The 12220-nt window shown below is 42.9% G+C and overlaps 1 protein-coding gene across 1 annotated transcript in view; it reads right to left on the bottom strand.

Annotated features, from left to right (window-relative positions):
- The window catches only part of RPS6KA2 (ribosomal protein S6 kinase A2), a 127465-nt gene extending 116077 nt beyond the window's left edge, over positions 1-11388 (bottom strand). Inside the window, exon 1 of the mRNA XM_048487509.1 lies at positions 11090-11388. Coding sequence (XP_048343466.1) covers positions 11090-11188 — 99 coding nt within the window. The 5' untranslated portion in view covers positions 11189-11388. The remainder of the gene's footprint in view (positions 1-11089) is intronic.
- Positions 11389-12220: the final 832 nt, after the last annotated feature.

Genomic DNA, 12220 nt, shown 5'->3' with positions numbered 1-12220 from the left:
AATTTAAAATATGGTTATCACAGCAGACTCAGCAGAGGAGGTTTCCTTTCAAAGACTTCTATTTATAAACAGTTCTGCAGAAGCTTAGCCTGACAACTGGATATGCAGAGAGACAAGCCATTTAAGAAACAACGCTTCTGACTGCACAGTTCAGTATCATGATTGCAACAACCATGCAGGTATTGCATTAAGTAGTACGAATATCAGTATAAATATCAGACATACAATGCTAAGAATCTAACTAAAGCTACCAACAAACGGTTTTGCTATAATTCTTTAGTCATTCATAGCAAACTCAAAATAGTTTAACCTGATGTGAACTTGACCACGGTAGACACACAATAAAGCTGGATGAAAGCAGTGATCTAGCATCCTGGGTCACACAGTGGCCAATCAGTTTGTGTACAACTGCATACTTACTCAAATATTATAGGTGGAATGCTGTGAAGAAAACAGCAATATTATTTATATTCACAAAATTTTAAGTGTGAACAAAAAATGCAAATGGAAGAGTGACAATAAGAAGAATTTGCCATGGAAAAGATGTATACAAAAACAGTCATGTTATCTTCAATTTGGCAGGTTATTGATGAACTTAGATATGTTCTTTTCTCTGATTAAAGAGATAAGCTTAGCCATCTCGGACAGTTCCAATATCTTCACTAACCATTGTTCTAGCGTAGGCATAGATGAAGTTTTCCAATTTTGCATGTATATTCTTTCTGCCAATATCATATATAAAAACAAAATTCTATATTTTTTCAAACTGCCTGTCCATAAGACACAAGCCTCTAGTTTCATTTGTATATTAGTGTTTCAAACCTTCTAAATTATTGAAAGTATTTGTATCCAGAATTGTTTAGCTTTATTACAAGCCCACCATGAATAATAAAATGACACTTCATGATGTTTACAATTCCAGTACATATTTGGAACACTTTTGAAACATTTTTGCTAATTTCTCTGGTGACAAATACCAACAATACATCATTTTATATCATTTTTCTTTGAGGCTGAAATTTAATGTACATTTAAGACTCTTTTAACCACCTATTCTCCCACTGATCTATTTGTATATTATACTCAAAATGGCCCATTTTATCACACGAACTTTCATTTGGTCTTCTTCTATTTCAAATTTCAACAGAGGTTTACACATTTTAGTAATAATGTGGTCATCATTCAAACATAATTCTACTACAAATTAGTTTATCTACTTTAAATCTTTCCAATAATTGTGCATAGAAAACAAGTATGTTCCTTCTGCTACTACATTTTCTCTTAATTTCATTTTCCATTTCCCTTGAGAGAAGCCTAGTACATCATATGTTAACCAACTATTCCAAATATAATTTCTTGTCTGTATATGGTTTCTTGCAATGAGAGCCATAGCAATATTTTCTGATGCAGCTTGAGTTTAAATTTGTCCCATTTTCCCAGAATGGTACAGCTAATACAATTATTTTTAACTTTATCATGCCATGAGTAGACATGCCATCCGAATCTCATATCATGCCCCTCTAATTCCAGCAATCTTCTATTTCTCAACAGAACCTCCTGTCTTAATCTTTCATTAGGTAACTTTGATGCTTCTTTCACACAGTGCATAGCTCTAACTCTTATTATAGCTTGAAATATCTTACTTGTATGGTGTGTTGTATAGTCAACTGGAAAATATTTTTATCTTAAAGAAATGTTTGTAGTTCCCTCCAGAGTTCAAAGCAACTGAAACTATGTTGGGCATGACTGTTACAATTATTTTCTCCTCCTTTCCAGAGTCTCTTCCAGTATAATTATTCAATTATATGACTCCTTGCTGCCTTTCTCCATTTACTGATCTAATAGAATCCAAATCCCCTAATAAGGCTCACGTTATATTGCTTCCCTCTCCTATTTTGCTTCCTTTGTATGTATTTTTTCTTTCCAGAAGTCTGTCAGAACCAATGGCATACTGTCAATGGGGACATGGGGTATCCCATGTTTCAGGCACATGCCACTTTTGACACGTGGGGGGTGCCTAGCAGCTCCCGCCATGACAGGGCACCGCTCGCTGGCTAAGCTGTTCATTGCGGCAGTATTTGAAGGATCTAACTTGCTCAATAACTGAGCCCTGAATAGACCAGGTCATAGGACTATGAGCGTTTGATGGATTGATTGGAAGTCGATTAGATATGCAGTAGTTGTTACATTTGAGGACTGCATTCTTGAGGTCAATCCTTGAGCGGACAGCAGAACTGCATCATCGGCATATAGAAGGATTGGGATTGGAACATTATCCAAATGAGGACAATGAGAATTTATGCTATTACAGTCGGGGCAAGATCATTCAGGAAGAGATTAAACAGAACAGGGGCTAACACACAACCTTGCTTGACTTCCCGGGAGACAATGATGTTGGGGGTTAAGTGGCCTAAAGAATTGATTCTAATTTTACAAGTGGGGAAACCCATATACACAGGCAATATATTAATCAAGTTACCCAACGCTCCTTAAGCCACTCTAAGCGATCTTGTCCTCTGCTAATTTCCCCAACCAAAAAAGGTCATTGCACCCCACCATTTTGGGTAACAGAATGTCCATCCATTGGGAGGGGGAAGATAAAGCTTATTCCCCAAATATAAAAAATAGTGGTTATTCTGCAGTCCTGAACTTCAACCACACAAATTGTCCTATATTTGAACATTGGAATCTTCCAGGTCATTCCACTGCTGACCTAGGAGTGGCAGTTTTAAAGCAAAGAAGCTTCAAGGGGAGATTACAAAGTGAGATTTCTGAGTTATTCCTCAAATTCAAAATAATGCCCCCTTCAGGCTGAATGGAGACTTAGGATTCTTATCCCACCACAGATACTAATTTTCTGCCCCCAAGCATTTTCAAAACCAAGCTCTGCCTATTCACCTGGAAGGCATCAACAAGTATCAACAACAGGCTCGACGTCTTCCAACAGAAATGCCTACACCAAATCCTGAAGATCCAATGTGCAAACTCCATACTATCATTGCACACAGAAGTCTTCAACTGAGTGGCCACATCCTTCGCATGGAGAACGGTCGGATCCCAAGGATGGCAATGAGGTGGATGTCTCCTGATGCCAACTGACAGCGAGGATGCCCCCAAAACACCTGGAGGAGAACATTCGAGCAAGACCTGAAGGCATTGAATATAGCATGGGAAGAGGCTGAAACACTCGCCGAAGACTGGAACTGCTGGAGAACACTTGTTGCCCGATATGCTACTTAGCATGGGAGGAGCTAACTAACAAAGCATTTTCCCATTGCTCTAATCAAGATGACTACAATGCACATTGTACCATTGTACATTCCTCATATGTTCCAACTGTGATAAAAAACAACAACTCCGAGATCTCCATTCCTACTCATGTCTGCAAAAGGGAGCTTGTACTCTTGAAAACTTATAGCCTGAAACTCTTATTTGTCTCTAAGGTGCTACTGGACTGTTTAACTATGCAGTAGTCATTAAAAATTGATCTGTAAAAGGAAAGATGTTCATTTGGTGTAATGGTCAGCTGCAGCTTACCAGCAGTTTTGAATTTTTGCTCTATTTTATAGGTATTACTTTTAAGGAATTTATTGTGGCTACAAGATTCCTAACACATCATTCTAGCATCACACTGTCAGAATTATCTAAAAATAAAATGAATCTAATTTTTGCCAATTTCCAAAGATCAGTAGTCTATAAAAACAGAACCTTCCACATTATGGAATTAATTGTGCCCACACAAGGAGGTTCACACAAACCCCAGTCTGCTGAGTTTTAGAAAGAAGTAAAGCCATAAGGGGCAACAGTTTTAGGAACCACTTTTTGTAGACACTAGGGATGTGTATTCAGGTAGTAATTAATCATGACACAATTCTCACACCCCATCCATTCATATAATTAAAATACCTGAAATGACTTCAATAAGTTTGACATCCCACATCTGACCCTTATTCTAGCAACTAGAATCAACAGAATTGTCAGTAGATACTCCTGCTGAACTGGATGATCTCAGTGAGTACTCCTATGCTCAGCATTTTCACTTTCCATCAAGTATTGCAGGCTTGGGAAGAAGTCAATCAAGATTGTGTGAGTTCTGTTTTTGTTTTTGTTTATAACAAAGCTTTTTTTATGCCTGCTACCAGCAACCAGGGCTGTGCTGTCCCCTTCTGTGCAAAAGGCAGCTTGCCTAACCTATAAGAATGATAATACTAGCTTATACTCGTGGACAGGGTTATATGGACTGGAGGGGGGCAGAGACAAAGATCCAGGCTTTACTCTCCCTCCAGAACAAAATACTTAGTTTAGGCATGTTCAAAGTTTTACCTGCCACATTTCTTGTACCTCATAAATGCCTCATGAAACTCCCTTAAATTTCAAACATTGGCCCTTTCCGCACGGGCCATAAATGGCGCCCTGGGGACGGCAAAAACGCCGTCCCCAGGGAGCCGTTCACACAGGCGGCGCTGCGAAAACGCAGCAGCGCCGACCTGGCTCCCCTCCCCCTCCCCCAGAGCGGCGTCAGGCCACCTCCAAAAACCTCCCTCCTGGAGGGAGGTTTTTGGAACAACAGCGCATTCCCGGCGGCGCGGTGCGAACGGCACCGCCGGGAATGCGCTGTTTTCCCTGTCCCTCTCCCACTCACCTCGTCACCTCCATCGCCCTGCTGGCCTCCGTAGACCCTCCCTCACTGTCCTCCAACCCCTGGAGGTCGGAGGGCAGCGTGGGCGGGTCTACGGAGGCCAGCAGGGCGACGGAGGCAACGAGGTGAGTGGGAGAGGGACAGGGAAAAGGCGGCTCCGTGCGGAGCCGCCTCTCTTGCGCCGGCCTCTTTGGGGGCCGCTTGCACGCTCTCATGCGAACGGCCCCCGCTTCCCCACCGGCAGAATTCCTGCCGGTGGGGAAGCGCCCTTTCCGCAGTGCGGAAAGGGCCATTGTGTCATAGGCAGGGGAGGGCTGAGAAGCACATGATATGCAGAACTAATTGAGCTGTAACTTGGATCCAGTCTATTATTCACTGATATCTTTAAGAGTTAATTGAGCTACATATTGAAAACAGAAGCGATAGACTCATGTAAGTTTGAGGTGATACATTTATTAGCTCTTTGTTCAGTGCTGTTCATCTTCTGGGTTTTTCCCCCTCATCTCACATTTCCAGCAGCTTTGAGCTGTCAAATTTACTATGAGACAAATATGAGACTCTCCTTGCCAGATTTCAAGACAGATCATAGCAGTTGTGCAGAAAAGATAATTTCAGTAGATGCAGCTTTTTTCAACAGTATCAGAAAAACTGCACTGGTTAAAAAAATTCCCTGATATTCTATAATTAATATTTAATTACATTAACTATAAGAAATATTATACCTGTACTTGCATACTTGGAGCACAATGATGTATTCTCATATTGTGGGAGTTTTGTGTGACTCCTTAGAATCCTATCCTCTAAAGCAGCTATGTGCATGAACAGAAAGGAGGCGTTGGGACAGTTCTAATGTAGAGTCTGTGAACCTCACCTCCTACAAGATGAATTGAATCACGTAAACAGGGCTCTACAGGCTAATGGTTACTCTAATACAGAAATCAGAAGGGCTGCAAAACCAAGAACAAGCCACATGAACAAAGATAAAGAGCCATCTAGAGGGAAAGTGTTCTTACCATACATCAAGGGAACCACTGATCGCATAGGAAAACTGATGAAGAAGCACAACCTACAAACAATCTACAGACCCACTAAGAAAATTCAACAGATGCTACATTCAGCAAAGGATAAGAGGGATCCTTTAGCTACTGCAGGAGTCTATCGCATACCATGCAGCTGTGGACAAGTCTACATAGGAACCACCAAACGCAGCGCACAGACACGTATCAAAGTACACGAAAGGCACTGCAGACTATTTCAGCCAGAAAAATCAGCAATAGCAGAACACATGATAAACCAACCTGGACATAGAATATTATTTGAAAAAACAGAAATTCTGGACCACTCTGAAAGCCACTATGTCAGACTACACAGAGAAGCAATTGAAATCCATAAGCACATGGACAATTTTAACAGGAAGGAAGAAACTATGAAAATGAACAGAACTTGGCTGCCAGTGTTGAAAAATACTAGAGTCAAGACAGTGTCAAACCAGCTCCACACAAACACAGGATGACCATAGACAAAAGAAACAAAGGCCAGGATACTTCTATTCAGATGCTCCCACCAGTGACCTTGCTATCTCCAGTGTTACGCCCATGCTATAGTCTTCATTGTTACTCATACTTCTATTCAGATGCCCTCAACTATTGACCTGGTTGCCTTCTTTGTTACTCACAGACAAGGTTTCTCCACCCACCCTGGACACTCCAACAGATATATACTCCACTTGCTTTCTCAACATCAGATCCTCTGAAGATGCCAGCCACAGATGCAGGCGAAACGTCAGGAGAGAATGCTGCTAGAACACGGCCATACAGCCCGGAAACCACACAGCACCCAAACTAAACTAATTGTTTCAAAACACTTGGGATTTTAAAGTGCTACATCAGTGGTACTTGCTACATCAGTGGTAAGTGCTACATCAGTGGTACTACATCAAGTACTTGCTGCCACCCTTAGAAATCAGAAAGAGTACCATTTTCATGTTCGTCATATAGGAATGAGAAGGATTTAATCTCTGTCCTTACAAAGGACTAGCAGGGCCCTGGAATAGCCTTGCAGACCCCATGGGGCTCTACATCCTAGTTTGAGAAATACGGCACTAAATGAAGCATTAGCATACATCTCAATTTATATTAGTGAGTCTTCAGGCATAAATTGTAAATGTTTTTCAACTGACTGTTACAAAGTAAGCTAGACCTTAGGGGTTGTGCCGTAAACCTACACATCACCAAGACTCCTAAGAGCTAAGCTACATGTTTCTTGGGAGACTGATGACTGGATGTTTTGATATTTCTTTAACATTCAAAAGAAGCTGAGAGAGATTAGGATTGGGGTTATAGACTGGTAGAGGAATAGAAAACGCTTTCCTCCCCATTCTGATTCTCCAGCAAAGACTGCCCTTCTGGATGTGCTACCAGTTGTACTAGAGAAAAAGACAATGCATCTGTGTTTGCCCTTTCCATTGCTAATTGCCACAGTGAGGTTGATTCTTATTTGGAAAAGCGGCCAAAGATAAAAGGATTAAACTTTCCATGGGCCCAGTCCAATTTTTATTATTTCTATATTTTTATCCCACTGTTATCCTCAATGAAGATCTGAAGTAGCTTACAAAATATGCAATACTACAGTATGCTGGCCCAGTTCACTTAGGCTTGTAAGCTATCAGCCATGGGTCAAAAAAGCCTTTGTCTTGACCAGGTTCATTACCTTCAAACAGAGGAGAAACAGAAGCCCATCTCAGATTGCATTCCACTGTCATAAACCAATCCCCTACCTTACTCCCCTGCCAACTTCTCTCTCTTGCAGCTGCTCTGAAAGGTTAAAGAAAATACTGGCAGACCCAATCAGAGATCTTTCACATAATATATAGTTCATCTCTGAGACATCCTCACCTGAAAGCAATTTAATCCTCTACCCATCCAAAGGGAACTTGGGGAGCAGCAGCTGATGCACCACAAAGAGCTGCAGTTAGGGGGATATGTCCCATGAAGGATTTGGGCACATCTCAAAGGGCGTTGGCTCTGGTTGCAGGAGAAATGGCTTGGGCAGAATGGCTGAAATATACATTATAACTAAAACTCAAGATGGAGAGAAAAAGAGCCCATTACAAATTATCCTTCAAAATGTTTTAATCAATCCTGTATTTTTTGCTTATTTTTCTGAACATTGTAGCAAGCATTAATAACACCAGATGCCTTTTGCCATTTCATGTAGCAGGGATGGACAAAATACAGGCCATCTCACAAATCAGTCGTGTATTACCTGAATTTAGTTTGTCATCAAATCCTGTCTGAAATATATAGCATTGGAGCTTCTCCTATATCACAAAGCAGCAGAGCCAAACTCTTCAGTTGTTTGAACTGATTCTTGAACTGCCTTGCCCTTTGCTTGAGGAAAATTCATACTCAAGGCTTTTGTTAAAAATAAATTCCTAAAACTTCCTCTGTGCAGCTTAAATTTTTAAAGTCCCCTCTGAAAGCATACAAGGTGCAAACATGCATGATCAGTTGCCATTCTGCTTGCTGAAAGACCATCAAATAGATCTTCTTAATAGAACAAGCCCACTTCAGAAACCTCCAAGCTGTTCACTTAGAATTAGCTTCTCCACAATTTGGGAAAGTACCAGTGCAAATCTATGCAGAATTACAGCCTTCGAAGACCACTGACTTCAGTGGACTTGTGATTATCCTGTAGGATACAGAAAAAAGGATATATGATCAGGGGCGAATCTAGGCAAACTGGAGCCCGGGGACAAAATCTGAGTTTGGTGCCCCCCCCGCCCCCACCCCAGGTATGGACGACCACCCTCCCCCACAACGACCAAACAATGATTTTTTTTGCACCAGCTCACAAAACACCTCCCACCACCAGCAAAACATACATGGCTTTCTCCCCACCAACTCTCTTTCCCAATTGTGTCCTCACACCAACCCTATGAGGTAGGTTGTTAGCCTCAGAAAGAGCTCCAAGCCAGTGCAAGTGGGAATTAACTTTTAAGCATGTAAATCTCTCACAAGTCACCCCCATCTGAAGGTTTACCAAGCAAACATCAGCATCATCTCTCACAAATCACCTCCTACCCCCAGCAAAACCTACATGGCTCCCTCCCCACCACTTTCCTAATTGTGTCCTCACACCAACCCTGTGAGGTAGGCTGCTAGCCTGAGAAACAGCTCCAATCCAGTGCAAGTGGGAATTAACTTTTAAGCATGTGTAAATCTCTCTCACAAGTCACACTCCCATCTGAAGGGTTTACCAAGCAAACATCAGCATCATCTCTCTCACAAATCACCTCCTACCCCCAGCAAAACAGGCATGGCTCCCTCCCCACCACTTTCCCTAATTGTGTCCTCACCACCAACTCCTGTGGGAGGTGGTAGGCTGCCCTTTAGCCTGGAGAAACAGCTCCAAGCCAGTGCAAGTGGGAATTAACTTTTAAGCATGTGAACCCTCTCTACAAGTCACCCCCCATCTGAAGGTTTACCAAGCAAACGTCAGCATCATCTTCAGTTCTGCTGCTTCTTCTGGGCTCCCTGCTCAGCTTGCCTTTTCCTGTGCCTGCCAGCGCCCGGCTGCCGGGGAGAAGGCTTCTGAGTAATGCCACACTTAATTTAAGGCGAATAAGGCACGCTGGGTTAGAGGGAGGGGAGGCGGAGCTCCCCAGTCCTGCTCCTGGGAGCCCAGTGGGACTTCTCCCCCGCCCCCTGGACACTCCAGGCCACTGTACAGGCACTGGGAGCAGTCGGCTGCTTCAGTGCCTGTTTTCTAGGGCTTGCTCAATCCCTCCCTGTGTAGGAGGATGTTTTGACGCCCCCCACGTGACCTCAATCGGTGCGCCCGGGGACAAGGGGTACCCCATGTCCCTAGGGAGGAACGCCAGTGTATATGATCCCCGACTGACAGTGTATATGATCCCCGACTGACAACAGAGGTACTAGTGGTAGTGATTATTCATTCCTGCATGTTTCATCATAGAATATGTCAGCAAATCAACATTAAGCATCCCTTAAAATGTACACACATTGTTCTACATTAATTAAACTACAGTCAGCTAGAGTTTCTCCTGTCTAAGAATGACACATGAAACATCTTATGTAATTCTTGGTAGTCCCTAACACACACCGCTGGAACACACACACACTCATTCAATTAAATTACAAACTCCTTTTCTCATCCTCATGAAGAGTCCATGGCTCTAAGGGCTGTGGAACCACTTCTGTGCGGTACAGTGAGGAAGAGTCCAAGGAGGAGAACCAAACATTAATGTGAATCCTGCTTATCTCATGTGCAACAAAAACACTGAATGCTAATTTCATTAAACTTGCATAAAGTACAGAAAGAACCATTTCCTTAGTACAGTTCTAGAAAGCAGAGGCAATGGAGGAAATTGAATGGGGATGCTATTTTCACACAGTTCTTGCTTTAATTGTCCAAAATATTTCTTCAGCTGTCTTGTCAGCCTCTTTGGAAGAACAGATTCTCATCAGGCAAAAATGCCAGTTGCATCCACTGAATGCAAATTTTGATCAAGGCTCCCTGTATTTATAGAACAGGCAAGGAAAATGCATTATAAAATGCTAACAAGGAATATTCCCTCAGAATCTTGCCCAGTTAATTCATGTCTCAGCAGCAGCCATTGCAAATAGGAGCAGGAAGTGGTAAAGCAAATCAGGAAAGCTGACTACATTTTAGCATCTTTGTAATAATGTATGTGATACAACACTTCTCAGAAACCCTTGCAATGTCTTGTATCAAACTCTTTTTCACAACAGAGGCAAGCAGGTTGCAACACTAGGCAGGCCCACAAAAACAAACATGCTCCAAAACAGCGCTGTCCCGATGATGCTTTTCACTAGAGCTGCAAGCATATTAGATAACAAATCCAGATGAACAGCTATGTTATTCTGTACCAGCAAGAATAAACTGGAAGCACTGGGACAGTGTTTGGCCCTAGGGATCCTAGTTTGGCACTTTTGAAGCTCATTTTGCACCTGAGGGCATCAGTTCTTGTCCACAAAAGTTCACGCTGAATAAAATTTTGTTAGTTTTTGAAGCCCCGTAAGACTTTTATTTCAGACAACACAGTTACTGAGTCTCACAAAAGCTTGAAGAATCCCAATCTCGCCCAAAAGATCTTGTGAGCCAAGGTCTGCATGTGGTACTTCGGAGTCAAAATTGGGGTACCAAGCTGAACATATGGAGAAATAAAAGTAAAGTTGTGAAAACGTTTGTCTCCCACATTCTCTTTCATTCTATTTCTATGAGAAAGGAACAACATTCTCTTTTAGTTAAGCAATAAAGTGAAAGACTATCTCAAGACTCTTGTATTGCCAATCTTAACTTAAGCAGCACATTTTCCTTAAGTAGCTGAACATAAGAAAGGAAGAAAGAGTTTACAATTTGAGGAGCAAACACGTTCACGATAAAGCTGAGATGAGTCGTTTTTACCTCAAATCTGCTTAGACTTGAGCTCTTTGAGCGAGATTTCTTGCGGAGATACACTGAGAAGAACCGACGCACTGTGAACTTCTTCATATCCATTTCCATTGCTCCGTTCAGAAGGGCAGGGCAAAGGAACGGAGGATCCGCAGTGACACTGAGAAGCTAGGGCATCCCGCTAATCTCCAGTGTGAAATCCATCTGAGAAAGAAACGGAGGACGAGCCTTCCTCGGCAGGGAAAAGGTTCCTTTTAGAAGGCATCAAGTCCTTGGCAGGAGCTGCTCAACACATCGCAAAGGCACGTCTGGAGAGCAGGCGAGGCTTCTTTGCGGCACGCGACTTGCCGGCCGGGAAAGAGACGGCTGGTTCACTGGGTCCCCCTCGCCCGTGTTTACATTTCATTGCTGCAAGCCCAACTCTCTTCCTCTCCACCCTCTTTCCGTCCCTCCCTCTCGCGCCTTAGGTCCTACTATGTCCAATCGGAGCCGGCGGTTCCTGCCTGCATAAAAAGCTACAGTACATGACAGCTTCCAGCTCCCAGCCCCGCAGATCCGAGAGAAGTATTAGATGCCACCGGCACCCCCAACCCCACCCTTCTTGGGCGAGGGACTTGGTCAATTTCCTGGTTTCCGTTCGGAGCACCCGGCCGCACTCCTGTTTCAGGCAGCTCGGAAACGGGCGCGGAGAGAGCTCTAATTCTCTCGGTCCGATTTGAGAAGCCAGGAGCTCTCACAAAGGATATTCTCTTGGGAGAGTCTCCCGTCAACCCATCAGGCCTCTGCAACCACATGTCCTGGTGGCGGTGCTACTGTGAATGGCACCCTTCTCAATTACTTTTTCTAGAATTCTTTTTTCCCCTCACCTAGACTTAAAAATGAGTCCAACACAAAGGACATCGGAGGCTCGATAACATCAAATCATATTCTATGATACGGATCTCTGACAAAGAAAAGCACTATAACTGAGCTTTACTTGCCTATCGCTTGCAAGGGATTATGCCGCCCATGCCCCCCCCCCCTTCCAATTTATTAAAATATACTGGTGGTAAGTAAGGTAAGGAACAATAGGACTCTTACAGGGGCAAGACCAAGTTACTATTCTGCCAACTTCCAGTTTCTAACACCCTACACATTGAAAGG

This window comes from Sphaerodactylus townsendi, linkage group LG01 (assembly GCF_021028975.2).
Source record: "Sphaerodactylus townsendi isolate TG3544 linkage group LG01, MPM_Stown_v2.3, whole genome shotgun sequence".
Taxonomy (NCBI): domain Eukaryota; kingdom Metazoa; phylum Chordata; class Lepidosauria; order Squamata; family Sphaerodactylidae; genus Sphaerodactylus; species Sphaerodactylus townsendi.
Note: the sequence above shows the minus strand (reverse complement) of the source record. Positions and strands in the feature narration are given on the sequence as shown.